Here is a 12,670-nt window from a genome sequence, read left to right on the forward strand (position 1 = left end):
TGACCCCGGGGGCGCCCTAAGCTGCTGGGCTGCAGGCAGCTGCTGCCGCCGGCAGCTCAGACTACGCAGCAGCCGCTGCAACCATTTAAAAATTTGGGGGGGGGTGCTGCTTTTTGGCACACCCAAATCTTGGCGCCCTAGGCAACTGCCTAGTTCGCCTAAATGGTTGCACCGGCCCTGGGAACAAGGCAGCTAGGTATATCTTCAGGGGAACAGATAGAATAAAGAACTAGGTGTTAGGGCATGTTAAAGGGAGAGGAGGAGGAGAGTGCAGGCAACAGAATAATATATACTGAAGAGCAGGAGGATAGAGAAAGAGAAATGATGGAGGGGAATATTAAATGAAGATCAGCAGTGAGCAATGTAATTAACTTTTTTTCAAAAAGGACAAAACGCTTATTCCATTAAAGGCAGTTAAAATACATAAGCACTAGGGCTGTTGATTAATCGAAGTTAAATCACGCGATTAACTCAAAAAATTAATTGTGATTTAAAAAATTAATCAGGATGAATCGCACTGTTATAAAATACAATACTGATTTAAATGTTGTAAATATGTTTTGATGTTTTTCTACATTTTTAAGTATATTGATTTCTATTACAACACAGCATACAAAGTGTACAGCGCTCATTTTAGATTATTTTTATTATAGATACTTACACTGTAAAAATGTCAAACAAAAGAAATAGTATTTTTCAATTCACCTCATACAAGTACTGTAATGTCATCTCTTTATCATGTAAATTCAATTTACAAATGTAGATTGTTCTGGTTATTTAATGCAGTTATGTAACCAAAAAAAAAAGTAAAACTTTAGAGCCTACAAGTCCACTCAGTACTTCTTGTTCAGCCAATCACTAAGACAAACAAGTTTGTTTAAATTTACGGGAGATAATGCTTCTTATTTACAATGTCACCTGAAAGTGAAAACAGACGTTCATGTGGCACTTTAGTAGCCAGCATTGCCAGGTATTTACATACCAGTTATGCTAAACATTTGTATGCCCCTTCATGCTTCGGCCACTGTTCCAGACGACATGTGTCCATGCTGATAATGGGTTCTGCTTGATAACCATCCAAAGCGGTATGGACCGAAGCATGTTCATTGTCATCATCTGAGTGAGATGCCACCAGCAGAAGGGTTGATTTTCTTTTTTGATGGTTCGGGTTCTGTCATTTCCACATTGGAGTGTTGCTCTTTTAAGACTTCTGAAAGTATGCTCTACACGTTGTCTCTCTCAGATTTTGGAAGGCACTTCAGATTCTTAAACCTTGGGTGGAATGCTGTAGCTATCTTTAGAAATCTCACATTGGTACCTTCTTTGTGTTTCATCAAATCTGCAGTGAAAGTGTTCTTAAAATGAACATGTGCTGTTTCATCATCCGAGACTGCTATAATATGAAATATATGGCAGAATGCAGGTAAAACAGAGTAGGAGACACAATTCTTCCCCAAGGAGTTCAGTCACAAATTTAATTAACGCATTATTTTTTAACGAGCATCATCATTCTGGTTGACGATGCATTGTGTGAAAAAATGCTTCCTTTTGTTTGTTTTAAACCTGCTGCCTATTAATTTAATTTGGTGGCCCCTAGTTCTTCTATTATGAGAAGAAGTAAATAGCACTTCCTCATTGACTTTCTCCACAACAGTCATGATTTTATAGACCTCTATCATATCCCTTCCTTAATCGTCTCTTTTCCAAGCTGACAAGTCCCAGTCTTATTAATCTTTCTTCATACAACAGACATTTCATACCCCTAATAATTTTTGTTGCCCCTTCTGAACTTTTTCCAAGTCCAATATATCATTCTTGAAATGGAGCGACCACATCTGGACACAGTATTCAAGATGTGGGCGTACCATGGATTTATGTAGAGGCAATATGATATTTTCTGTCTTATCTATACCTTTCTTAATGATTCTGTTTGCTTTTTTGACTACCGCTGCACATTGAGTGGATGTTTTCAGAGAGCTGTCCACCAGTAAAAAAAGTTTAATGTTTACCGATAAGAACATCATGTGCCAGATTTTCTGCCCAGACATCTCTGGTTTAAAACAGATTTAACATGAGCAGTAAGTCCACTTGAAGCATGGATGCAGTGGTGCAAGCCACTCAGAGTGCCTGTCACATTACTAGGGAACCTGTAACTAAGCTGTACAGCTTCAGAAGTGTGGGTGGAGTGGAGTGGAAAAGTAAGAGCAGCCTAGGCAGGAACAGAGCCAGGCTTGCCAGGATATTTACCCCTCCCAGGCAGCCTTCACTGATCAGATTTTACAGCAGCCCTCTCTTAGTGAAACCACCTCCAGTACAGCTACCCCTAAAGGCATGACTCTAGCCCTGGGTGGTATTTTTATTTTAACAGTGTAAGTATGCTGCACATTTTTTATATTAAATAGTCATTTTAAATCTTTTCAGCAGTTTTCTATATTATTTTTATAGCAAATTGAAATTCTTGAGCCTGACTATGTAAAATATAGATGTTCTTGTGGGTACTTTGTCCTTCCTGTTACTGAAAAATAAATCCTGAACCTTCAGAAAAGTATTACATATTCCTTATACTCAATAATTTAGTGGGTGAAGGAAATTAATTTTTGTTTTTTGTTTTGTAGGTTTGTGCAGAGGAGAAGTCACCAACTCTTGCCAATTTGGCACATATGATGAGTTTATACAGTACACACAGTTATTCCAGAGACTGTTCTAACTGGATTAATGTAGTGTGTAGATATTTGCATGACTCCTTCTCAGATACCACATTTAACCTTGTAACTTATCTTGCAGAGGTAAATTTTACTGAAAATGTATTTCATTTAGACAGCCTGATTTAAACCATTCCTTTATTATAGCACATTTTTATTTTTCACACTCATGAAAATTGAAAAAATATATTTAGGAAGTATTCTATGGAATAAAGTGACATTAAAAGTTTGTAGGATTTGAAGGGGAGAGGGCGGCTGAAACTATTTTTGAGTAGTGAATCTGAATTTTTTAATTGAAATGGTCATCCTGCCAATGACGGGTCCATTTTTCTATGGCAGTAATATTTTGTAATAAATCTTAAGTTCTGTCCCTTTACATCAGTTAGTGGCACAGAGCTATTATTGCTCCTTTTTCATTCCTATCAAAGTTTGGATAAAGTACATCGATTTTGGTTTTAAAGAAATATATTTAGAATATATATTAAAAGAAATTGTCTGATCCAGATTAAGCTGTAATTTAAAGTTGCTCTTAGTGGAAAATAAATGTTAATCAGAGAGTAAAGATGTAAATATTGTGTGTCATATTTTTCTAAATGCTTTGAGCATGCAGAATTTAGTGAATAGTTCTGCAAGCCCTCCATGTGCAGAACTACCATTGCCTCTAATAGAAGTGCTCTGCATGGAGAGCTTACCAGAACTGGCTCTTGAAATGTGTTGCTTAAAACTGACAACCCTGATATCTCTTGATTTTTTTTTTTCACTGTAAAAATCTTTGTTTGTGTGAATATTTTATTGATAAAGACCATAACCATTGTATGGATCAAACTTTTATAAGCCTTATAGACCATAAGTCCTGTATGTAACATTATTTGCAGTTTTTCCTGTTTTTGTACAGTATGTTAAAGCAGCATACATATAAATTCAGGGAGCTTTGGGATTTAGAAGAGTTGTTTTATTTAGTCTGAAATATTTTGCTTGTAGGTGCTTTAGGCCTGTGCTAACATTTTAAAGTATCACCAAAATTGCATTACATAATGAAAAATGTGAATACAGAGGAAAAATACTAGAATAGAAAATACAGTTAGTTCTGTTGTACTCTGCTATATTCTCTTTTTCAAGCCAGATCTTGAAGTTTTGAAGTGAATCTTTAATTCACCACATAAAAGGGAAAAAGGAAATCTATGTCAGTTAGCTAGCATTTATTATTGTATAATGATCTTTGTACCCTGTGCTGCCATCAAGCAACCTGATTAAAATTCACTTTTTCAATTATATTTTTAGCTGTTAGAGAAAGGGTTATCCAGCATGCAGCAATCTTTATTGCAGATCATTTACAGTCTTCTGAGTCATATTGACCTGTCTGCGGCACCAGTGAAGCAGTTTAATCTGGAGATCATAAAGGTTATTGGTAAATATGTTCAGGTAGGTATTCTGAAAATGTAAATAACCAGAAAACATTGTATATTTAGGAAGTCAAGAAAAATTTCATGCAGATACGCTTAGCACTGTTTTTGAATGCAGATTATTGAAAAGTATAGTCACTTGACTAAAATGGCAGTGCTAAGTGAAAGCCAGTAGTGTTTGTTTTATAAATAATGGACCCAAACCTGTATACACTTGCCTATGTATTTAACTTTACTCACATTAGTAGATTTACTGACTTTAATGGGACTACTTACGTGAGTAAATTTACACACATATCTATTTGCAGGTTTGGTCCTCTGTATGTATATAGTGATAACAAAATATGAGCTTTCAGCTATCCCAGTGCAGATAAGGGAACATGTTTACATCCAAATACTGCAGAAATTCCTTCTTTAGGCATATTTGTTTTCAAAGAGAAGCTTCACAGTTAAATGCTTATTTGAATTACTTGCACCAATATTAATGTTCCTCAGATGGACATGGACACAGACATATTAAAATACAGCTTCATGAAATTCAAGTACATTTCTTTAGATGATAGCAACCATAGATGACAAAATTGTGCCCCTGGTAATTCACTGTGTCAATCTGCAACCCAGTTTATAGAAAATGAAATCCCTGGGAGAAATTTGGGCTTTTTGTAAAGAAAAACTTTACAAAAATGCCTGAAGTATATAATCATTTCAATCCACAAAGTTCTGGGTTTTTTTCTTTATCCATCAACTTTATTGTGAAATGTAGTTCCACAAAATGGCTTAATCATAATTAACCAGGAAGAGTAGTATTCTCTGGACATTTTGTTATGGTAGATATGCACTTTAGTTATTGTCCTCTTGTCAGGAGACATTAGGCATAACTGGATGATCAATGTAACCATAGTTTGCTGGCCTGACATCTGCTCTTTTCACCTTTAACTTCTTTGGGAAGACTTTTTTTAATCTCTATTGAATATAATCTTAATTATGTGAAGAAATTAACCATTGGAATGCTGATGGTAATGAAAGGAAAGTACATAGTTGTAGCTGGATGCTTTGGCAGAGTAGATTTTGTTCTTTTCAGCAACATGAAGTAAAAAAAGAAAAGAAAAGAAACATTTTTATCATGCTTTACACATGGTAGTATTGGCTAGGTTCTCAGGACTCTACAGTGAGAGTCTACTGTTAATAACTAAACTTAGTAAAGAACTACCCGAAACTGAGAGTACATTTGTAGTGAGATGTAGACATCCACTGGGCACATCATAAGACTGAAGGCCAACAGATATCCATTACTAGTAAAGGTGCAGTTATTACTACACCCTGGAGAGTGATTGTTTATCTTATAAACTTGTAACCTTTAAAATAACTTTTATTTATTACCTTTTTAAGAATAAAATATTTTTTTACAAATATGTGAAACATGCTGTTGATAAAGAAACTTGCCATATATATAAATGTTGTTTAGCTATTATATATAATATATATTTTTTTTTTTTCAAAAACTGGAAGCTTTTTCAGTCTGGGAGAATCCTGAAACATTGAGCAACCCTGCTGATATGCTTCTTCTGATGTATTTTCTCTTTCCTTTCTCTCCTCTCTTCCCCCCACCATCTTCCCAGCTGGAACTGCTCGCTATTTTGAAGGCCATCAATGTTCAATTAAAGAGAGTGCACTTAGCCCATATGCTTCCTGTTGTGTTCTCATACTCTTGTCCTGATTACTTCAAGAGCTGCTTCAGCCTCACCCCATATAAAATGCCTGTAGACTCTTCTGCTTTGTTTATGTGGGGGTCCCTGAAACTGATTTAAAGAATAAAACGTTTTTTATGTTTATATTGTTAGATTTAACCTGCACTGAAGTCTAAATAGTTAAAGTAATGCTGCAGGAAGTTATATCATCTCTTCAAAATTTTGCTGAAGGGCTTTTAAAATAGCATTAGAGCAAATAAAGCAACAATCTTGGCAAAAATCCATGTAGTCCAGCTGTTGTGTTGTGAACTTGCTGTTTAAAATGAAATTAACAACTCTGGATGATTTAAAAAAGGACTCCAGTAAAGCTACTTGAATTCTGAAATGGCAGAAAGAAGAAGAAAATAGAGCCACTTTCCTGGAGCACTTTTAAATTTGAGCCAACTGCTTCCTTTTTTCAAGCACCAATTCACAATACAATCCTTTGGAAGACTAAAGCAGTAATACCTTAATACATAATTTTGAAATGTTTATTCTAATAGAAACTGTTTCAGTGGTTTTGGTTACTCTTCATATAGAAACACAAATATCTTCGTGCTTTCTTCCATGCTGCCCCCACACAATTGGTAAGTGGTTCTACACAGCCACATCATTAGTCACCTTCAAATCCCTCCTCAAAACTCTGATGCCTACACAAAATGTCACAACTGGTAATTTCACTCATGTGCAGAAACCACTGCCTTACATGCAGGTTAATATTGTCTCATTGTTTCCTTGCACTCCCCCATTTGTCTGCATCCAGCTAGTCTCTCGTCTTATGTTTAGATTGTAAACTCCTTGGCGCAGGGGTGATCTTTTTGTTCTGGGTTTGTACAGAGCCTAATATAGTGGCATAGTCAGGATGAGATGCATGGGTGGGCCCTGACTTCAGGTGGGTGGGCATTGAGAGGGAGCAGAGTGTGGGGGAGGGGGCTGGAGGGATCAGGGCCACTTCCCCCTCACCCTCTCTAGCCGGCCTTGCAGTGGGCAATGGACATGCTGGCCAGGGTCCCCCAGGACCCAAGCGCGCTTTCGGGGCACGGAGACTTCTCCCACTTAGCCCACTCACCCAGCGCTCCAGCCAGGGACTGGAGTCAGGGTCTTGCCCCACTCAGCCAGCCCACCCAGCACTCCATCCGGAGAAAGAGGTTGGGGCTCAAGGGCTTGTCCCGCTACTCCTGCGTGCCTGACACCCCATCTGGGGAGAGGGGTCAGGCGCAGGGCCTTGTCCCACTCCGTCCACCCGTATAGTGCTCCAGCTGGGAAGCGGGGTTGGGGTGCAAGGGCTTGTGGGCAGGCAGGTCCCCATACCCCAACCATGCTCCCCAGCTGGAGTGCTAGGCAGAACAGGGCAAACCGTCGACCACACTCCCCGGCTGGAGTGCTAGGCAGGCAGGCTGAGTGTGGCAAGCCCCTGACTCCAGTCTCCAGCTGGAGCGCCAGGTGGGCTAAGCGGGACAAGTCCCCATGCCCCGATCCCACTCCTCAGATGCGTGCCTGGGCTCCTGAGGGCCTTCTGGCCAGCATATCCATTGCCCACTGCAAGGTAGAGCGGGGCAAGCGCTGGGGCCGGAACAGAGCCAGGGCCAGGTGGTGGTAGTCTTGCATGCCCACCCAGGCACACTCATGACTACACCCTGGCCTTATAGGGTGGAGTTGTGCTCCATGAGAGGGGTTCCTATGTGCTACTATGATACAAATAAATAAAAATAATAGAAAAGGGCCAACTTCACACTCAAATTCACACACCTACTAATATATAGAAAGCTCCTGTAATCTTTCCTAGACTAGTCTCTTTTAAAGGGGTATTAGCCAATATCCAGAATTACCTATTTTAACATACATATATTTTTAGGTTTTTAACAATATTTTATAATGTTAATTGCAATATTAATTGCTCTATTAATTTTTTATAAAATAAAAAATACAATTTCCTGAAAGAAACTTTATGTACTTTAAAAGTTGCTGGTAAATATCTGTGATTTTAAGTATAGAGAGAACAAAAGCAAATTGATATTCAAATATTCTAATCCCCATTCTGCATATAGATACCCTTGTTGTAAAAGCGTATTTTTTGGCGTTCTTATTCACCCTTACATCTGTTTTCAATCTGCAAGATTTGGAAACATACAAAGGTAACTACCTAATACATCAGTTGTACAGTAAATAATTGTCAGCTTTAACTTAAAAATTCACGTAGAAACAATTTGTAATTAAATACCTTAAGGATACTTTTATGGTGCAACTATTATTTGTGGCAAATATCACGATCCCTACAGTCATTGTTTTTTCTCTCTTAAACCTTTATCTAAATATATACACATTAAGTCACTCTAAAAGAAGACACAACAGTGGCAACCTTATTCAATACGTTATCCTTCGTTATGATGATAATACAGAGTCAGAGTTATGATTATGCTGGTTGTTTGAGTAAGAGATCCACTTCTCAATGAGAGCACAAACTTTTAACACCTAATTTGCATGCTTTCTAACTTTTTTATTTCATAAATTCTTGAAAGGTGATTTTGTGGCATTTCCTTAGTTTTAAAGGACCCCTAATATGAAATTTTTGAAAGCAATGAGCTTGTAGGGGCATTCTTCTTGCTCTTACTTTGAAATCTGCAGGAAGAGAATCCTACTCTTGCATAGCACCTAAAAAGTAGAAGCAAGGATATCTCTTCCTGGGAACCTCGTGGAGTCTGCAGGAAGTGAGAGAATGGACAGAAAAAAAAATCAGGGTCAGTGTATTACAGCTTTGCTCCTTTCTTTCGTATAAATCTCCTGAGGTCCACAGGAGGGGGAGACCCACTACTGAGGACTTTAAGAGGTTCAGAGGATTAGGGCTCCACTTGAGTAAATAAGATGTTTATTGGATGTGGTGGGGGAGATGTACTCAAACTCCACCCCCTATTGGTCACCAACTGGTTGATGGCGATTGACTGGTCGATCTTGGAGACTGTCCCAGTTGATCACGATCTCAGGCCGCTAATAGTCCAGTGGTACAGTGGGGCTGCCGCTAAGGCAGGCTCCCTGCCTGCCCTGGCCCTACACTGCTCCTGGCAGCAGCCACAAGCCCATGCAGCCCTGTGGGACAGAGGAGTAGGGGTTTCTGCGCTCTGCTCCTGCCTACAAGCACCGCCCCTGCAGCTCCCATTGGCTGGGAACGGGGAGCTATGGCCAGTGGGAGCTGCAGGGATGATGCCTGCAGAGAGGGGCAGTGTGCAGCACCATGTGCCCTTCTGCATGCTGCCTGAGGTACGTGCTGCCTAGCGAGAGCCTGCACCCCAATCTCCAGTCCTGAGCACTTTCCCGTAGTCAACATCCCTAACCCCCTCCTACACTCTGAACCCCCTCGGGGGTGGCTCCAGGCCCCAGCACGCCAAGCGTGTGCTTGGGGCGGCATGCCGCAGGGGGCTTTCTGCCAGTCGCCGGGAGAGCGGCAGGCAGGGTGCCTTCGGCGGCATGCCTGCGGAGGGTTCGCTGGAGCCGCGGGACCAGCGGACCCTCCGCAGGCACACCTGCGAGAGGTCCATCGGAGCCCCGGGATCGGCGAGCGGCAGAGCGCCCCCCGCAGCATGATGCCGTGCTTGGGATGGCAAAATGTCTAGAGCCGCCCCTGCTCCTCCTGCACCCCAAGCCCCTGCCCCAGCCCTGAGCCTCCTCCCAGAGCCAGCACCTCTTACCCCCTCCTGAACCCCAACTCCCTCTCAAAGCCCACACCCCTCGTGCACCCCAACACCCTGCGCCAGCTTGGTGAAAATGAGTGAGGGCTGGGGAGAGCAAGCAGTGGAGAGAGGGTAGGGCTTTGGGGAAGGGGCAGGGCAGATTCTGAGTTGCACTTAAATTTAAAAAATTATCTTATGTGTAAAAGGGTTCGAGACCCCTGCCCTATAAGCATTAGGGTCCTCACTGGGGCCCTCAGTCATCACCCTCATGCATCTTAGGATATTCCTCAGCTGTCAACCAAGGTCCTACTTCCTAAAACATACACAAGCCTTGTGAGCTAAAATTGGCTCATCAACTGACTGCCAAGCCTAAATAAGATTGTCAGTTTCCCAATTACACTATTCTGGCTTGAAAGGGGGCCAACTACTCTATTTGGGTTTGTTATAATCTGCAATCTGATAAGGGTCCCCAACAAGCCTACTAAGGCTTGCAGTTGGGTGATGCCCAGATGACCACTTTCCAAGGCTAATAGGGAGAGAAGGCAGCGAGCCTCATGGAGTATGCAGGAGCAGTGGAATACCCTCATGCTGCTAACATTCCCTCCTTATGCACCTTTTTTCCAATATCTTCCCTTCTGATACTTCCAAAGACTCCTTTTCTCACTTTCCTTGCTCTGCTACCTGCTTTCCTCTATGCTCTGTTGTCTCCATTTTATTGTCTCCCTCCTTGAGGAGGAAGCAGAACGCAGGGCATATATCCCCATCCCTACTATCCTCTGCCCTCTTACAGACTGTGAGACCTTAGTATAGAATACAGAACATTGGGACCGTTGTTTGTAGAAATGTTAAGTAGTGTTAATTCACTATATAAAGTTCATTTCTTTATCACACATCTTTTTATATCTGACTAACACACAGTAACAATTGTGTTTATCACAATGCATACATACATCAGATACTTTCAAGGCACATTCCTTCATGTGATGTCTTAATGCACTGCATAATGACAGTTTTATGCTATTCATTGCCTGGAGTGAACACAGCAGTTGAAATTTTGCCATATTATGCTTTGTGCCTTCCAGACTTACAGCTATACAAAGGGTACACATTAATATTGAAAGATGTGAGCTTTTCTGTACATGTTTTAAAACAGAAAAATCTGTGATTAATACGTTTCCACCTAAAGTATCATGAACAAAGTCTGCTGTGTGCTGTAGATTGCTACATTTACTGGAAGTAACTATTTTGTAATGTGTGTACATTTTATTTTCTGGTAGAGTCCATACTGGAAGGAGTCCCTTAATATTTTGAAACTGGTGGTGTCTCGATCAGCAAGTCTCGTTGTACCTAATGATATTCCAAAGTCTTATGGAGGTGATATAGGTTCTCCAGAAATCTCATTCACAAAAATGTTTAATAATGTCTCCAAGGAACTACCTGGGAAGACCTTAGATTTTCATTTTGATATATCAGAGGTAATTCTTTTCTATAGCTGGAATGTAATAATGGCATCATATTACAAACTGAGAGTCTCTTATTACTCATGTTTATAATGCAAACATTTTGAAAGATGTAATTAGAAAAAATAAATACTAATCAGTTTTTAAGATTTAATAATAATAAACACCTAAGTGGTTTACTTGTCAGACTTAATTAAATTAGGCTACTACTGAAAAGTGAACTTTGGGTCCTGTTTGGGCTCAATTTGTATAATCCTTTCTCTCTGAGCACTTGGGCTTAACCTTATTAATGTGAATGGGACTACTTACATGAGAAAGTGGTCACCAATATAAGAGTTGCACAGTCAAGCCCTTAATGATCATCATAATTTGCCAAGAATTGTATATTCAATTTTTATCTCAAAAATAATTGAATCCTATCCAGTATGTCCCAGTCTTGTCGTAAAGCAGCCTATCTAAACTTTAGTCAAGATTGCGTCTTTCTCACCAATAGCTTAAGCCTTTTTAGGTCAAAGTTAATGCTATCTGTGGAAAATAATACAGTGCCCATATACAAACCAAAGATGTCAGCTGTATGTAAATTATTTTGTGATTCAGATTACATTCCAACTGAGACGGAGCTCAGGCCACAAACTTTTAGTCCATTCAAATTTTCATTTTGGGCTGTGGGTATCAACAGTAAAAGAGGCAGTAATTTATGCATTAAATGAGGTCAGATTTTTTTCTTTTTGTGGAATTTGATGTATTTTCCCTGTTTACTGAGTAGAGTACAAGATTTTACATGTACATTTCCCACTGAAGTCACTAGGTTGTCAAACCAGACCAAATGTGTTTTTATACTTTATAAACACAGCTTGTTACATATTTTGTGTTTCAAACTAACTGTTTCACAAAATCCTTCAGTTAGTCATTAAGCCAATAGTAGAGTTTGGGACCCGTTTTAAAAAAGGGGGCAAAGAAGAGTACATTAACAAGCCATAACCAACTTCCCAAAGCTTGAGAAAGTTGAGATCCTGTGTTCTGGTTTTGGCCCAAATATATTTTGATGAGATTTGAAAAAAATTCGGCTTTCCTGTATCAAGCCTACATCTTTTCAAAAAGGAGTCAGGGGCAGCAAATATGCAAGATACAACCTCTTGCAAAATATGGGTATGTACTTTGTCTTCTGGCTCACACTGCACCCATGTTGTGTGGATGCTCAGTATAATCACATATGAAGTTGTGCCGTTGCTTATGAAATTAATTTAGTAAACTGAGTTTTAATTTAATACGGCTAATAGTTCTGAAATTGATGATAATATCTTACTAATAAATATTTGAATTCTAAACTAGCATTTAGACAGGTTAGACAAACACCTCTCAGGGATGGCGTAGGTATACTTAATCCTGTCTTCGTTCAGGGGGGATGAACTAGATGACCTTTTGTGGTCACTGCCAGCCCTGTATTTCTATGATTCTTTGATTCTATTTTTTTTTATTTGGCAGACCCCAATTATTGGGAACAAATATGGTGATCAGCGCAGTGCAACTGGCAGAAATGGGAAGCCAAAAGTCATTGCTGTTACTCGGAGCACTTCTTCAACTTCATCAGGGTCCAATTCCAATGCCTTGGTCCCTGTCAGCTGGAAAAGGCCACAGCTGTCTCAGGTACATTATATGAAAATACAGCAAGTTCCATGAGTCTCAATAAAAAATACAGTGTAATGTATATAG

The 12,670-nt window shown here is 39.8% G+C and overlaps 1 protein-coding gene across 25 annotated transcripts in view; it reads left to right on the forward strand.

Annotated features, from left to right (window-relative positions):
- The window catches only part of FRYL (FRY like transcription coactivator), a 434,628-nt gene that overhangs the window by 368,493 nt on the left and 53,465 nt on the right, over positions 1-12,670 (forward strand). For all 25 annotated transcript variants that reach the window (XM_075066487.1, XM_075066485.1, XM_075066486.1 and 22 more), the window contains 4 exons: positions 2,616-2,786; positions 3,984-4,124; positions 10,775-10,972; positions 12,443-12,604. In XM_075066487.1, coding sequence (XP_074922588.1) covers positions 2,616-2,786; positions 3,984-4,124; positions 10,775-10,972; positions 12,443-12,604 — 672 coding nt within the window. The remainder of the gene's footprint in view (positions 1-2,615; positions 2,787-3,983; positions 4,125-10,774; positions 10,973-12,442; positions 12,605-12,670) is intronic.

This window comes from Chelonoidis abingdonii, chromosome 5 (genome assembly GCF_003597395.2).
Source record: "Chelonoidis abingdonii isolate Lonesome George chromosome 5, CheloAbing_2.0, whole genome shotgun sequence".
NCBI classification, from domain to species: domain Eukaryota; kingdom Metazoa; phylum Chordata; order Testudines; family Testudinidae; genus Chelonoidis; species Chelonoidis abingdonii.